Source organism: Epinephelus fuscoguttatus, linkage group LG13, assembly GCF_011397635.1.
Source record: "Epinephelus fuscoguttatus linkage group LG13, E.fuscoguttatus.final_Chr_v1".
Taxonomy (NCBI): domain Eukaryota; kingdom Metazoa; phylum Chordata; class Actinopteri; order Perciformes; family Serranidae; genus Epinephelus; species Epinephelus fuscoguttatus.
Genome location: NC_064764.1, coordinates 9,416,290 through 9,432,991, shown reverse-complemented (window position 1 = coordinate 9,432,991; position 16,702 = coordinate 9,416,290). Strand labels below are relative to the sequence as shown.

Sequence of the window (16,702 nt, the reverse complement as noted above, 5' to 3'; positions counted from 1 at the left end):
AAACAGCTTTGTTATACTGGTTTTCTGATGTGAAGTCATTCCCTGGTTTCCCATATATGGTGAATGAGCAGAACTTGTGTAAAAATGCATCAATGAGCAACTGCCCTTAATATCCTCCCTCTAACAAGCATTTTTCTGGTTTGTGTCAGGTTCCGTTACTCAGAGGATGACGTGGTCACCTACATTGTGCAGATCCTCCAGGGTCTGGACTACCTCCATACCCGACGCATCCTCCACTTGGACATCAAGCCAGAGAACGTCATCATCACCTACATGAATGTCATCAAGATCATTGACTTTGGCAGTGCTCAGACTTACAACCCTCTCTTCCTCAAGCAGTTCAGCCCTCCTATTGGAACACTGGAGTATATGTGTAAGAGCCCTGTTTACACAGACCACTGGGAATGTTGGAAATTGAAGCTGCTCCAATCAATATTTTAATGTTAACAACAGAACAAATTACACTCTGATGCCCTTATCTCTTTGGAGCTTATTCACATCTTTCAGCTCACTGTTTTGGTTTTATGGCCCACAATTTTACTGTTATGATTTAGTCTCAGTGCTCTCATCAGCACCTTTCCAGACACAACAAGCTGCTGTTTCCACAGAAAAAACCCTGAAGAACCAACTGTACATTTCCTGCCCAACACAAAATAGTAGACAGACAAAGGCAAGGACTGGCTGGTGAATATAGTGGAACATTTTTGCAGCTTGAGAGGCAGATATCTGCTTCAGGAGTTGGTAAAGACCAAAACAGAACTCAAAGCCCAGTTCAGACCAAAGATGCGTAACAAGACAAAACCATTTTAGAATGTTGCAAAGAAAAGTTGCAGCGAGGTGAACTGGCCAGTCTGAGCTCAACTCAAACTGGCTAATGGTGTCACCTCCAACTCAGCTGGTCAAATCACGGTGCCTGGTTTTAGAATGTGAGACTGGTCACCTGTTTCACCAGCCAGTGCTGATAATTTACATTATTGTGGCATCTTTGTTATGAATACAGTCCATCTGATGCTCGTTTTGTTTCTGTTTTTAGTGTTTCATCACTACTACAAATGCAACTGTAGCCAGTATCTCACCATCATTATCCTTATTCATATTTTAAGAGGCTACACAAGCTCAAAATCAGAACGGAGGTAGAGAGTTGTTGCATAGAGATGATACACCATCTTATCTAGTTGCATTGGTATGAACTGGCAGGTTTTTTAGCTGCCTGTTTCAACTCGTTTCATTGCAAATCTTTGGTCTGAACTGGGCAGGAGGAGAGTGAATATTGGACTTTGTGTTTGCTGGATGCAACGTTTGCTAACACATAGCCATATCTGTCTTATCCACCATGCACTTGCTATAAAAGCACAGGGGTATTATAAACTGAGTAAAACTAAGCATTCATACATTTTAAAAAGCTACACACACCATTAAGTAATTACATACATAGAATTACAGGCAACACATCATAATGCGTCGTACGAAGACTATTTGCAGATGTAATTAAAGCTCTGTGTGAAATAATGAAGCCTGCTCTTCTTGCAGCTCCGGAGATGTTGAAAGGGGATGTTGTGGGTCCTCCAGCTGACATCTGGAGTGTGGGCGTCCTGACTTTCATCATGTGAGTTCTGCTTTCACAGCTTCCGCCCAGCAAGCTCTCTTTAAATAGAAATGCAATAGTGTTATTTATATGAAATGAGGGTTATGATTGAAAATTTGCCTCATGCATTTGCATTTCATATCAGGTATTTTCAATGTACTGTAATGTTACTGTAATCTTTTTGCTCTTGTGATATTGATTTAATTTCACAACTGAGGTAATTAAAGTGGAAACAGGCAAACTTTAATAAGGTATGAGATCAAAACAATCTTGTTTCATTAGGTAAGATTAGTTTTTTATCCACTGAGCTCTTTAGCAGAAATGGTTCGGAACAGTTTGTGTTACTGTTCACTAATGCATAGTAAAGATACTTTATTCTTTCAACATCGGGGCTTGTTGTAAATGTGCTAACTATCTAACTGGCATCTTGAATCTGTCCTGTTAGTCCTCTTATTGAATGTCGATTACAGAGTACTGCTGCCTGCTGGTACGGATAGTTATTTTATTTATTGTGCATTCTTGGTTCATGAATATCAAAAAACTTTACCTTGATTTTGCAGGTTGAGCGGCAGGTCACCTTTCGCTGACATTGATCCTCAGGAGACTGAAGCCAGGATCCAGGCGGCAAAGTTTGACCTCTCTAAACTCTACCAGAATGTGTCCCAAAGTGCCTCTCTGTTTCTTAAAAAGATCCTCTGTAGCTACCCTTGGTAAGCTCAACATGAGTCCTTTTTATAGTTTCCATTTTGTATAAATTGTATTTGTCATTGCTTACTTTTGAGAGCTTATTTTACAACACTGAGAAGTACTTCTTCTTTTTTCTTACAAAATATTGTATGCAGCCCACTCTGTTTTTAAATCTCTCTAATCTCTCTGAATATTTGGATCCTTACTCTCTGGTCATCAACAGGGCTCGTCCCTCCATTAAGGACTGCTTCAATAACTCCTGGCTTCAAGATGCCTACCTGATGCGCCTCCGCAGGCAGACTCTCACCTTTACAACTACCCGTCTCAAGGAATTCTTGGCCGATCAGCAGCGTAGGCGAGAGGAGGTGGCCACCAAGCACAAAGTCCTCCTGCGGTCCTACCAGAGCTCGCCACAAACCCCCACCAGCCCTGCCACGCCAAATGTGCCAACGACACCCACGACACCCACAACACCTGTCACCCAGTGAAAACAGGCTTCCAAACACCAGTTGTCAGGACTTTATGGGGGGAACAACCTCAGAGCGAGACAAGACTTTGGGCCCTGAGGTGGGGTGGTCGCTTCAGGTTGGAGTTGTTGGTCGGAAGAAGAAAAAAAAACTCAAGAAACCAGCAGTGGCTGTGATCTACAGAGACATCACTTTTTATTCTTTTCTGGTTCTTAAAGAGAATCTGAAAGAATGCTTTCACACTTAAGGGAACTCTTACAAAGTTACAAGAGCCTGACTGTATTTTTTATATGGCGGACCTTGTTCATGCAAGGGAGGATGTTGTCTTCAAGTGAGTACCTCAAGGTTTGTAACTTTGCATACATTTTGGATAAATGACTTCCTTTCTTACTGTCAACTCTATAATGATTAAAGGGAATGCATATTAATATATTGTAGTAACCCACCAGAAAAGGCCTACAACTGCTGTAATAGAGTTTGATGTTAAAAAACATTGTTTTATTCAAGTACCAGTTATTTACGAGATTCCAAAACAATGAATATTCAGCACAATCTCAAAACAAGGAAAACAATTGATGCCTTTCCATAGCAACACCTCTGCTGTGTCCGTCTATAGTATCATATTCAAATGTTTCCTGACCAGAAGTTCATTCTATGATGTCCAATTCTGTGTCCATGATCAAGGAGAGCCAGGAATGCTCTATGTTGCTCTCCAACTTTAAGTAGAGCAGTGTTGTTCATGCTACAGTACCTGAGTTTCATACTGCTGTAGCATCTCAGTGATTGTTAAGCGTGTAGCAGTTCCAGTTACTTTTTTTGTTCTGAGTTTTTGAAGTGTATATTGAGTTCAGAGGATACATTGGAGGATTCTCTACAAGAGCTATTAGAAAAGCACTCTTATAATCAGCACAAATTTCTTCCCTAATGTTACTTAATAGAGTAACGATTCGCTCATTCTCAAAATCTGAATTTTGTTCGGGAATTTGTTATTTGATCGTCATTTTTGCTCCAAGTGTTGACATGTACAGCATTAGTGGCTCTGTGCAGGACTGCCACTGTGCTGGTGCTTGGCAGCCACCAGTTTCCCCACCACAAGTAAGCTAACAACCAGCACATTGGCTTCCAGTTTAACTAAGCTCTTCCACTCAGCCCAGTGTAAAGGATCCAGTGTGATTAGCCATGCAGAGATATTTACACTCATCTCTGAGTTTACTGAAATGAAGTTTACAAGTTTGCTGAGTCAGTCAATGTATTCTCAGGATGTGCAGACAGCACTTTGCCTGAGATTATTATTAAATGTAAGATTATTCAGGGGGTTAGCGGCAAACTGAATCGCTTTAGAAACCCACTGGTGATACTGGGGTGCGTCCAAGTGCCCTTAACCAGTTAGCATTAGTCAGCATTAAAAAAATAGCCTCTTCAATTCATTGAGAAAGGATGTTTATTAAGACATTGTTGAGTGTATTGGTTCTTTTTTAGCTGTAATTTTCAATTGCTAACAGCTGCTGTTTTGAAAAAGAGTAATTTGGTTTTTATAAATTAGTTTTTAAATGGCTGGAATTTTTATAAATAAAGTTAAGTAAAGTTTAAAATGGTTATAATTAAATTATAAATTATTTTTTATTTATTCCCTTAATTAAGCATCATACACCTTTTTGGTCTCTAGCCCATACAAGATTACAAGACACTGTTCACAGTGATTGAAATATAAATTCAATGCATATGCAAAATTACAGGCCCTGCAGGCTGTACAAAACATGAAATCAGAAATATTATAATCTATAGAGCTGTAGGAGATATTTAATTAATTTATAAGAGACACTCCTCTTATTTCACACATATATGATATATTGAAGTATGTACCTCTTAATAAATACATAAAATGATATCATGAAAATCCTAAAAATAATGTAAATGAGAGGATACATGCCTGGTTGATCAAACTATAATGGGTATATCATGAATTTTATCTCATTTTTAGTCTGGTTTTAGTCCCTTAAAACACATTACTTGTCCTCTTCAAGGACCATATTGAAGACTGCAATTGGGCGCTTACTGACATTTCCTCCTTGGCTGGATTGAAAGTAGAATATGACTCAGCGGCGCATTGGTGTTCAATGTCTGTCTCCAAATATATTGCTCAGTCAAATGCCCAATATCCCCTTTTGTCCAAAGATGATTAACCCTAAATAACTGTTTTGGAAGTCTATCCTCGGGTGTCAGTACCAGCACATTTTCTTTAACATTACACTGAGTGAGGCATTAATCATTTGATCTAATTCTCATTACTTTCTGGTACATAAATTGTGAAGCTGTATTGTTTCTTCCATGTTGCTTTGCCTTGTGAGGGCAAATTCAGTTTTAAGACCAGCATGTGAAACATTTGCACAAATGTCAGATTTATGATTTTTTTTTTTTTTGACCTTGCTGTCACATGTGTTGATATCACATACAGATTTGCACACTTCTGTGACAGATTGGATTCATTTTTTTAAAGCATCCACAGACTCACAATCAGACACTAATGAGTCTTTTACAATGACATCACATAAAGCTACGTCATACATTCAGCAAAATCACGAGTTGTTTTTATCTGTGTATTGACTGACAGAGATCGTTGGTAATTATATGAGATTATTTTACTAATTCTATATATTCTAATGCTACTGCTAGATAAATACTGCCCTTTTCTGCAGCTCTTTGTCTTTTGGCCTCAGTCATTTTCCTATGCAGAGTAGAGGTTAATCACAGAGGGAGCTGTTTTAAACCTGAATGAAAACATGCAAGATCAGCATGAGAATGCAACGTTGCATTAAATTCTAAACGTCTGTGCAATATATTTTGTTCTTTAATCATATTGAATGAGATTACAACTATTTGTAAGCAGACAATGGGGTTTTAAGGGGGAAAAAAGATTTTAAACGCTCCACATTTTGTATTAAAATCCTATGCCGTATTTTGTGGAATGTGTTGCAGTGCCTCGTGATGGATATTAGACCCACAGAGAACATAGTTTGTTTAATGAATGACAAGTTCTTTATTTTGATTATATGAATGTGACTGCTTTGTGTGTGTTTCGCAATTTGTTTATTTATTGAGTGACTGTATTTGTTATAGCTGCTGCTTTTTATTTTGTGACATTTCTGAATCTGGCATGGAAAAGGCATGACAGCTGTTAAGGCTATGAACAATAAAGGAAATATGACAAATATATCAATACAGTGTATCAGTTTGTTCACAGTGAATGAAACCGGGTGTGAAAAGTGGCAGCAGAGTTACAAATTAACTTTTATTAAACAGTTCACCCCCAAATCAAAATATATATATTTTCTCTCTTACCTGTAGCGCTATTATCACTCTAGATTGTTTTGGTATGAGTTGCGGAGTGCTGGAGATTTTGGCCATAGAGATGTCTGACTTCTCTCCAATATAATGGAGCTAGATGGTACTCAGCTTGTGGTGCTCAAAGTGCCATACATAAAATACGTTTGAAAAACTCAACAGCAATGCCTCTTAAAGACGCAACAGACAGCATTTTTGCCTATATATATCATTATGAAAATAATGTGGGTTGCATAGGGTAGTATACACAGTAAAATCAGACTATCAGCATTTACATAGGTTACTTAATGGCTTTGCAATCTTTGCAATAAGCTTCTGCCACCGGGGACAAATTTTTGTGGAAAAAATCTGCTTTACGGCAGGAAATGCGTCATGTATTGCCAAACTGGTCGGTCAGCCAATCAGCCAATTTGGAGATAAGTGAAAAATGGCCTCCCAAAAGAAAACGAGCTAATCTGTCTGCGGAGGCGGGGATGCACAAAAAGGAGAGTGATAAAAGAAGAGGAAAAACAAGAGTAACCCTCAGCCAGGCGTTCAAGAGATGGAGGGAGCTCCGTGACCAAAGAGGCTTCAAAACTGATGTCCAGCTAGCTTTCTTTCTAATGGATCAGTAAGTAACACAGCTAAATGTTAGCTAGCCGAGAGAGGACTGTACTGCACTGGCTGCTAGTTAATTCCTAGCTGGCCAGCATCGCAAATCGCCGCAACCAGGGACCGGGTAGCGAGTGTTGGTTGGCTGACATCCTCGTTGCCATTCTACGGCAGCCCTCGGACAATGATTAGTGGAGTAAAATCCTCTCCTCCGCTCCCGTTTGTTTGGTGAACGCCTCTCCTCTGTCAACACACTCTGCCAGCAGTTTAATAATGTTGATGCCAGTTGTAACATTTGAATGTGAGTGTGTGTGTGTGTGTGTGAGAATGTATAGTGAGCCGGTGGGAGTTATTTTTCAACAGTCACTGGCTCACTATACATTATCCCTTATGTGTCTACTGTTGTTTGAACTGATACTGTCCATATTAGTATAATTTACTGTGAGTTGTTTGTACTGGTACTGTGCATTCTGGTATAATTATTTGCATTACTATTTGTTTTTTTCTTCAGATAAATCTGATAATTGTTGCTCGGTCTCTTTACTCATTTATTTAGTAGAGTGTCCACACACTTTCTCATTCTACATATACATAGAGGTATACTGGTGGCTTTACAGCCTACATTTTACTGATTTTCTGTGATCCACACGGTCAATTTGGTCGTTGCGACAGTGCAAGCAACACCACTGACGTTAGGTGGCGTCAAGCTAAAAAAAAAAAAAAAACGAATCCTATCTGTTGCCTTTTTAACAGAAATCACTACCCGGTTACTCAAGATAACCCACAGACTTTGTTGTGAGCAGTTTTATGTAGGAACTGTTTTCTTTCTATTGTACTGCACCTGCCACCTGTATCACCATGCAGAAGGAACCATACATCTACTCATGGTCAAGAGGCTCATGTTTGTGACAGCGCGAGATGTAAACATTAATGGCATTCTTCACGGATAGGGGAGTTAGCAATAGATTCACGCTTCCTTCTGGGATACCTTTGGTGGGTGTAGTACAATAGAAAGAAAATAATTTCTACATAAAACTGCTCACAACAAAGTCTGTGGATTATCTTGAGTAACTGGGTCATGATTTCTGGAAAGAGACAATGCTGTTGAGTTTTTCAAATGTATTTTATGGCGCTTTGAGCACCACAAGCCGAGTGCCATCTAGTTCCATTATATGAGACAGAAGCCAGACATCTCTACAGTTGATATCTCCAACACTCAGCAACTCACACCAAAACGATCTAGACTGATAAATAGCACCACAGGTAAGAGGAAAAATATGTATTTTTGATATTGAGGTGAACTGCCCCTTTAAGACAAAAGAGATTACTTTTAAAGTGTTTCCATTCTAAGAAAAGATCACATTCGGGTCATGATTTTATGATACTGTCATAGAATATTCTCAGTTCAGGCTGAGGCCACTCCCTCCAACAATTATCTGTGTATTTTCACTAGGGACGACTCACATTTCAATCATGAACAAAACTATTAACTGCTCCAAAGATTCTCAGGAGTATTTGATATGAAGGCTTTATAAGGATGGGAAAGTACCTCTGCAACATTTGTTGCACATCCTCAATCACTCTTGTCATGCTGAGTATTTCCTAATATCCAAAGAAGGAAAAGGAACGTCTGAGTGACGAGTTGCTCTCCTTGATCCTTGAGGAGCTCTAGATATAAAGCATCAAGTGTTTTAGGCCTGCTGACTCTGGAGTGGATCTCAAGTAGAGGACTGTTTCAAGAGGATATCCAAGGTAGGAAATGTGACATTGAGGTGTAAATGATAAAATGGATGGTAAGGTCATGCCTATTGATTCATTCGTAAAACACAGTGCCTTCTAACTCCTCTTTTCCAGTTGTCAGAGTTTATAGACCCTATCCACAGAGGGCATTATAACATACTGCAGGAGAAAAAGCACAAGTGTAAATACTAAAAATAATGATGGCAGATTACCATTTAGTGCTTCAATTTCAGGGTCCTGTTGTGCAAACTATCATTTATGTGTAACACCTTGCTTTTCTTGCTATAACTAGTAAAAATGTCTGCTGTGAAAAAGGCCAAATGGATATTAGATATGTTTTAAACTAATTTGCAAGACCCTTCTAGCGCTAACCTCCTCTGACCACTGCAGATGTCCAAAGCAAAGGCTGCACCCCCTCCTGGGTGCACTCTGAACATCAACGATCCTCAGGTCCAGGAGGCTGCCATCCGAATCCAAGCTTCATATCGTGGCCACAGGTACTGAAACATCCAATGTCTGTTGGCATCACTGGCATTTGAGGAGAGGCCAAAGCTTGAAAGAATTCTTATTCCTTGTGTTTCTAATATAGGTCGCGTAAAGAGCTGCGAGAGAAAGGCCCTCCTAAGATCCTGCAGGAGCTCAAAGATGTGGTTCTTGTTGAGGGCAGCGCTGCAAAGCTGGAGTGCAGAGTTAGTGCTTTCCCTGATCCTTTTATCGTCTGGTTCAAGGATGGCAAAGAGCTTAAGGATGGTCCCAAGTACCGCTATGTATTTGAAGACCCGGATTTTGTGGCGCTCGTGGTTCGAGATGGGGTTCTGGCTGATCTGGGAAAATACACTGTTTCCATTAAGAATCCATTTGGACAGACGTATGGGTCTGCCTGTATTCTAGTGGAAGGTGTGTACACGTTGTTGGTGTTAGCTGGCTTGTTGTTCCTACACTTTACAATGATGCATGAATTTAAGTCTTGTAATTTAGCGTGATGTGAGAGATCAGAATTTGATCAGCTTAAACTAATAGTTCAACATTTTGTATAATAGTCTTTTGTTACCTTTGGACAGAGCCAGACTGATGGTTTTCAGTCTTTGGGCTAAGTAATGCTTACCAGTTGCTAATAGGCTATCAATCACCACATCTAACTCTTAACAAGAAAGCAACAACAGTACCTCCCAAAGTATCTACTATAAAACTATAAATACAAAGTTTTCTTCACAAATTCAACCAACCCCAGGGTAAATAAATGGCATACAAATGACCATTTGCTGGGTTAAGAGTTCCTTAAAACAAGTTTTTTTTCATGACAATAGTGAGACAGACTTCTTCAACAATCATACTAGATGTCGTGGAGAAAGCTAATGGAAAACAGTTGTACCTTTGAACAGAGATGACCTGTTGCTAATGTTCACTCAAACCTTGTCAGACATGTCCGAAGCGAAGGCTTTAGTCTACTCTGTCCCTCTAGTGATTACCACTGTCTCCCATACAACATTATCTGTGAGGCAGTATCCAGTCTTCATCAAATAAATGTAGCTGATGGAGTATTTGAATCATGCTTTCCCAGTCCCTGCTAAGGTTTCTAAAGGTCCAGGCAACATTAAGGCCAAGAGAGGGACAACAGTGGTGCTCAAGGCTGAAATAAGTGGGGAGCCTCCTCCAGATGTAGCCTGGCTCAAAGATGGAGATGACATCGAAGAAGACGACAGGTGGGCTCTCTTTATTAATTTCTATCTATGTTTATGGTGCTTTTCAGGATGTGTGTACATGTACAGTAGAAATGGCATTGTGTGTGAATGCAGAAGAACTGCAGATTGCAAATGAAGAGATTGTGATTCCAGTGTGTGTTTTTCAGGGTATTCTTCGACATTGGGGACACCAACACTATCTTGACTATCAAAAATGCAAAAATGTCTGATGCTGGCAAGTATGAGGTGTTTGTGGAGAACAGTCTGGGCACAGACCAGTCCTTCGCTCGTGTCGACATCCTCTGATGCAACCTCTCAACTATGCCAATACTAACGCGATAAGCCTCTGTTCTCTTATAGTGCAATGCAATGGACAATAAACTGTATCAAAAGACGTTTTTACTAACAGCTTTGTTTTTGAGTGTTTATTCAATCTTCTACCACTGATGACAGTATAAAGTGTTTGTATTGTAATAGTACTTCAAAATGCAATATTTGTTTCTGATAGAAATGAGGGAAGAAGTAAAGATTTATGATGGAAACACAACATTTAACTGCCGTACTATACAACACCTATTAACAATACTGACATTTAACATTAAGATGAGAGGGTTACTTAAAGGTTACATGTAAGAGACGTGTTTAAGATAGTATACATTGTGTTGTCATTATGACTATAATAAATCATTAATCTGCACTATTTTCAATAGTTTCAAATACAACCTATTGAAGAATAAAATCCTTACTTTTCTTTTGAACTGAGCAGCCTTCTATCTTCTCTTGTCTTGTCTGCTCTTTTTCTTGTTTTCTCCTCTTGTCATTTCCTCTCTTATTTCTTAAAGACAAATAACAGATAAAAGGGAAGATAAGAGATAATAACTTAAGCAATGACATAAAAAGAATAACTACATATAGGAACAGAAAAGCTGAAAATCAAAATAAACATAGTCATCTTTTTAAATAAGATGCTCCACAGTCCACACTGTCTCCTTTCTTCTCCTCTTGTCTCACCTCTACTTCTCTTCCCCTCTCTTTTAAAGACAAATGACAAATACAGAGTGACAGAGACGTGCAAGTGGAGTTCATATTCTCACTGGTTTCTGTCCTCTCCCTCGTCTTCTATCAGTCTGTTCTGCCTGTTCGGTAGTGTTGGAGCTCTGACTCTGTCCCTGCAGATATATATATATATATACAGTACAGGCCAAAAGTTTGGACACACCTTCTCATTCAATGCGTTTTCTTTATTTTCATGACTATTTACATTGTAGATTCTCACTGAAGGCATCAAAACTATGAATGAACACACATGTGGAGTTATGTACTTAACAAAAAAAGGTGAAATAACTGAAAACGTGTTTTATATTCTAGTTTCTTCAAAATAGCCACCCTTTGCTCTGATTACTGCTTTGCACACTCTTGGCATTCTCTCCATGAGCTTCAAGAGGTAGTCACCTGAAATGGTTTTCCAACAGTCTTGAAGGAGTTCCCAGAGGTGTTTAGCACTTGTTGGCCCCTTTGCCTTCACTCTGCGGTTCAGCTCACTCCAAACCATCTCGATTGGGTTCAGGTCCGGTGACTGTGGAGGCCAGGTCATCTGCCGCAGCACTCCATCACTCTCCTTCTTGGTCAAATAGCCCTTACACAGCCTGGAGGTGTGTTTGGGGTCATTGTCCTGTTGAAAAATAAATGATCGTCCAACTAAACGCAAACCGGATGGGATGGCATGTCGCTGCAGGATGCTGTGGTAGCCATGCTGGTTCAGTGTGCCTTCAGTTTTGAATAAATCCCCAACAGTGTCACCAGCAAAACACCCCACACCATCACACCTCCTCCTCCATGCTTCACAGTGGGAACCAGGCATGTGGAATCCATCCGTTCACCTTTTCTGTCTCACAAAGACACGGTGGTTGGAACCAAAGATCTCAAATTTGGACTCATCAGACCAAAGCACAGATTTCCACTGGTCTAATGTCCATTCCTTGTGTTTCTTGGCCCAAACAAATCTCTTCTGCTTGTTGCCTCTCCTTAGCAGTGGTTTCCTAGCAGCTATTTGACCATGAAGGCCTGATTCGCACAGTCTCCTCTTAACAGTTGTTCTAGAGATGGGTCTGCTGCTAGAACTCTGTGTGGCATTCATCTGGTCTCTGATCTGAGCTGCTGTTAACTTGCGATTTCTGAGGCTGGTGACTCGGATGAACTTATCCTCAGCAGCAGAGGTGACTCTTGGTCTTCCTTTCCTGGGTCGGTCCTCATGTGTGCCAGTTTCGTTGTAGCGCTTGATGGTTTTTGCGACTCCACTTGGGGACACATTTAAAGTTTTTGCAATTTTCCGGACTGACTGACCTTCATTTCTTAAAGTAATGATGGCCACTCGTTTTTCTTTAGTTAGCTGATTGGTTCTTGCCATAATATGAATTTTAACAGTTGTCCAATAGGGCTGTCGGCTGTGTATTAACCTGACTTCTGCACAACACAACTGATGGTCCCAACCCCATTGATAAAGCAAGAAATTCCACTAATTAACCCTGATAAGGCACACCTGTGAAGTGGAAACCATTTCAGGTGACTACCTCTTGAAGCTCATCGACAGAATGCCAAGAGTGTGCAAAGCAGTAATCAGAGCAAAGGGTGGCTATTTTGAAGAAACTAGAATATAAAACATGTTTTCAGTTATTTCACCTTTTTTTGTTAAGTACATAACTCCACATGTGTTCATTCATAGTTTTGATGCCTTCAGTGAGAATCTACAATGTAAATAGTCATGAAAATAAAGAAAACGCATTGAATGAGAAGGTGTGTCCAATCTTTTGGCCTGTACTGTATATAGATAGATAGATAGATAGATAGATAGATAGATAGATAGATAGATAGATAGATAGATAGATAGATAGATATAGATATATATTCTAATCCCTATAGTGAAGAAATACAATGAGGAAAAAAACCAATTGCAAAATTGAACAATCCAATATAAACACAAAAGTTCACAAATCTTGAATGAAACGGAGAAGAAAGAAGAATCTTATTTAATCTGCCCCTTTATCACAAGAAATCCATTTACAAGTACAGTAGCAGAATATGAAAAACAAACAAACTGAGGAAAAACAAAATATACAAAATAAATAAAACAGCTGCCGGCCAACACAGCCACTCACATTCCTTTTTGGTTCCCGAGTTACATTTTAGTTAATACAAATCAAAGAAGAACACATTATATTATATTTCTTTAACATACTTGCTTCAAAGTTTCTGTGTTCAAATTGTTCCATTTTGATAGTAAAGACTGCTTACCCCTGCACACAGTAATAGTATTCTGTGGTTTGTGTGCAGTTTGGCAAATTGATCCACAAAGTCTTCCATATTTTAAGCCTTTGCCCTCTTTCACTCAATACTGAGTACACCCAGATTGCTTAGCCTCTCGTCACTCATTGTGGACCTGAGGCATGTTTTCACCCGCTGCAGTGTAGAAAAACTCCGCTCACATGAGGCAGAGCTCACAGGGATTGCAGAGTCTGAAGAGCTCAAAAAACACATCTTTGTATGGCTCAATAAACTGTACAACTCTACAATGTTAGAGGGTGCCTGCATCTCAGCCTTTACTTTTCTTTCTTATATCCGCCTGAACTGATGTAGTTCATGGCCCAAGTCATCAGTATCTGAGTCCAACAGTTTAGCAAATGACAGCAGAGCTGTTTCTTTAAGAAAAGCATCATTTTTGGGGTTAAGTGCTTGAATGCTATTCATTAAGTCACAGTTTGCTTTTGAAAACCTTCTGTCAAGCTCATTTAGCATTAAGTCAATGACAGGGTAGAAAAAGTTTGTGCGATAGTGGTCTTTATCTTGCTCTGGCATACTTTGACCAACAGAGGTCAGTACTGAGCACTGACTTAGCTTGAGCTTGGCCTTTTTTGTCGTTTTGCAGCTGACTACTGAAGCTTCACATTGTTCACAAATGCTCAACACCTCATCCCATATGTTGTCAAAGTATGACTTCTGCCTGAAGCCTGATGTGTCAACTAAGGCATAGACTAAATCAACAGCTTTTGAAAAGTCAAGTATTGGAGACTGTAGCATATCAGAGAGAAATTTTGCTTCTCCTAACACTTTACAGAGTATAACAAGATGCACAATGAAATCAAGATCTATCTGTGCCAGCAGACCTTGAGCTTCAATAGTTCTGTCACCACTGTGTTCTTGGGCTACGTCTTATAGTACTTTTTTAAGGGCAGGGAGTCTTTCCTTAACATTATGCAGAGCAGTAAATTGGCAAGCCCATCGAGTGTCGCTTAAATGCTGGAGTTGTGTAGGTTCATACATCTTTCTTTGCATGGCGAGCCATTTAGGATGGACATATGACCCAGATGTGAATACATAAAGTCTCTCTAGTAAGGAGAAGAACCCCTCTGCCTCTGGGACAGCTTTTACTGTGTCAACTAAAACTGAACTGAGACAGTGAGCATTGCAGTGAATGTAAAAGGCATATTTTGCTTGCTCCTGTTTGCGAATATCTGAGTGTGCATGTTATGTGAGCTTGTCAACTAGTTGCAGACTTACCTCTGTAACTCCCTCATCGCCCTGTTTTCGCTGCCTCTTCAAATACTTCAAAAGGCTCATATCTGTGAATAACATGGCAAACCCCAAACCACTTGCGAGTTGATCAATGCAAACATAGCGCTAGCCGACCGCTCTACCTTCAGAAAGAAGCTTGTGAAGTTTAACACAACTGGCTGCTTAGGCTAACGTTATCAGGTGTGCTGGTATAAAGCTTGGCAAGATAGGCTGTCCTCAGCTGTCAAATGTGCCACTTTCTGCAGCAGCTAAGCCTTAGCTTAGGGTGGGGGAGGGGGAGGAGGAGGGGGCCACAAGGTCAAAACAGAACATTGAAGAGCCAAAGAATACTCAGTAGGCGCTCCAGCCGGTGCGCTACAGAGTGACGTTCATTTACCCGAGGCATTTTATATCTGGCCGATTTTTGGAGACTACGGCGGGCTGCTATAGTCTTGTCAATGTATGGGAAACACTGCATGACCATTCAGAAAAGTGTTAATGCTATCAGGGTTTATTTAAAAGGGTGTTTGTGAACACAGCCCTTAAATATTCTCATCTTCAGGTCGCCACAATCTTCAGGTCAGTTTGCAAGACGCATACAAATCGCTCTTAATTAAAACACTAAGAGGGCTCGACAGAGCATGAAACTTTCGTAGTAGTATTATCAGGGTCTCTACACACAAACTTGAGCATTGAGAACATTGGTTATGCACACAGAGTTTTATTTAAAGGCGTGTTTGTGTGCACACGAAAGGCTGCATTTCTTAATCTGCGAAACTTGTGCATGCTCGGTTTCTTACTGTACTGTTTTCTTTTATACTGTCTATGTACAGAAGCCCTCCAAATCATTGTAGGCCTACTACCAGACACAGTTGTTAACGTTTCTTGTAACATTAGGCTACTTTAATTTACTAGCCACGAACACCTGAGCTAAGTAATAGTAAATTAAATGCAATACAGCTAGTGATGGCAAGTGGAATCAATAACACATTAACTCCGCTAGAGGTGTGACAGTCAGTCAATTCAGTTTACCATGCATCCATCTGGGGGCCCCCTAGTGGCTGTGGGGCCTTAAGCAGCCGCTTAATTCGCTTATAGGGAGGGCCTGCTCTGTCATCTACTACCTGTGTTGCCATCCTGATCCAGTCACAAACCAGCTTATGCCAACCGCCAAGTGAAAATCAAAAATCATAGTCAAAATCCAAACGGTGTTGAAAATAAAGTTCTGTTTGTCAGTTTCCTTATTATGGACACACATTTCACACAGGGGGAGACAAAACCAAGTAAAGTTTATAGATAATAATTGTAATGGAAATCTCTCTTTTATTAAAGTTATAAGTCAGAAATTCAAGTCATAAGACGTCATATAGTAAAATTAAGAGGAAACAAGTCACATATATGAGAAGAGACATAATTCTGAGATGGTTTAGAGGTCTTAGTCAAAACTGAAACTTATTAAACAAATTAATATTATGAAAACCCAACTATCTCTAGTTTGACTTATTAAATCTCATAATTTATCTTATAATTTGTGTATAGTACATTGTAGCTCTACCTATCTATCAGTAGGCTACTATAGTGGAGCAGATAAGTGACATAATCGTTCAGTTGGTGATACAAGCGTGGAAATTGGCATGAGCAGTCTCCATAGGTCACTTGACAAGAAAATTGCAGGAACCAATTGAAATATCAAGATGGCGGCCATTTTTCAAGATGGCTGCCACCTTAATGGAACAATTAAGTGATGTAATTGTTTAGTTGGTGATATAGGCAAGACATTTGGCATGAGCAGTCTCTATGAGTCACTTAACAAGAATATTCTCCCAGCCACTTGAAATTTCAAGATGGCAGCCATTTTTCAAGATGGCCGCCACCTTTTTGGAGCAGTTATGTGGTGTAAACGTTCAGTTGGTGATACAAGCATGAAAATTGGCATGTGCAGTCTCCATGGGTCACTTGACAAGAAACAGCTCACAACCAATTGAAATTTCAAGATGGTGGCTGTTTTTCAAGACGGCTGTCACCTTAGTGACATCATATTAATAAGTTAGGATGATATA

At 39.8% G+C, this 16,702-nt stretch overlaps 2 protein-coding genes across 4 annotated transcripts in view; both read left to right on the top strand.

Moving 5' to 3' along the window:
• Positions 1-5,952, top strand: part of spegb (striated muscle enriched protein kinase b) — a 48,810-nt gene extending 42,858 nt beyond the window's left edge. For all 3 annotated transcript variants that reach the window (XM_049594016.1, XM_049594015.1, XM_049594017.1), the window contains 4 exons: positions 150-373; positions 1,531-1,606; positions 2,146-2,295; positions 2,496-5,952. In XM_049594016.1, coding sequence (XP_049449973.1) covers positions 150-373; positions 1,531-1,606; positions 2,146-2,295; positions 2,496-2,760 — 715 coding nt within the window. In that variant the 3' untranslated portion in view covers positions 2,761-5,952. The remainder of the gene's footprint in view (positions 1-149; positions 374-1,530; positions 1,607-2,145; positions 2,296-2,495) is intronic.
• Positions 5,953-8,389: 2,437 nt separating this feature from the next.
• LOC125899770 (SPEG neighbor protein-like) lies at positions 8,390-10,459 on the top strand. The gene is made up of 5 exons (XM_049594291.1): positions 8,390-8,424; positions 8,803-8,909; positions 9,002-9,309; positions 9,974-10,115; positions 10,262-10,459. Exons 2-5 carry the CDS (start codon positions 8,803-8,805, stop codon positions 10,398-10,400), a joined length of 696 nt encoding a protein of 231 aa, XP_049450248.1. The 5' UTR covers positions 8,390-8,424; the 3' UTR covers positions 10,401-10,459.
• The last annotated feature ends 6,243 nt before the right edge of the window (positions 10,460-16,702 follow it).

Coding starts and splice junctions, on each gene's coding strand:
- LOC125899770 (XM_049594291.1), top strand. CDS start 8,803: ATGTCCAAAGCAAAGGCTGCACCCCCTCCTGGGTGCACTCTGAACATC. Junction 8,910..9,001: donor GCTTCATATCGTGGCCACAG/GTACTGAAACAT, acceptor TTTCTAATATAG/GTCGCGTAAAGAGCTGCGAG. Junction 9,310..9,973: donor TGCCTGTATTCTAGTGGAAG/GTGTGTACACGT, acceptor ATGCTTTCCCAG/TCCCTGCTAAGGTTTCTAAA.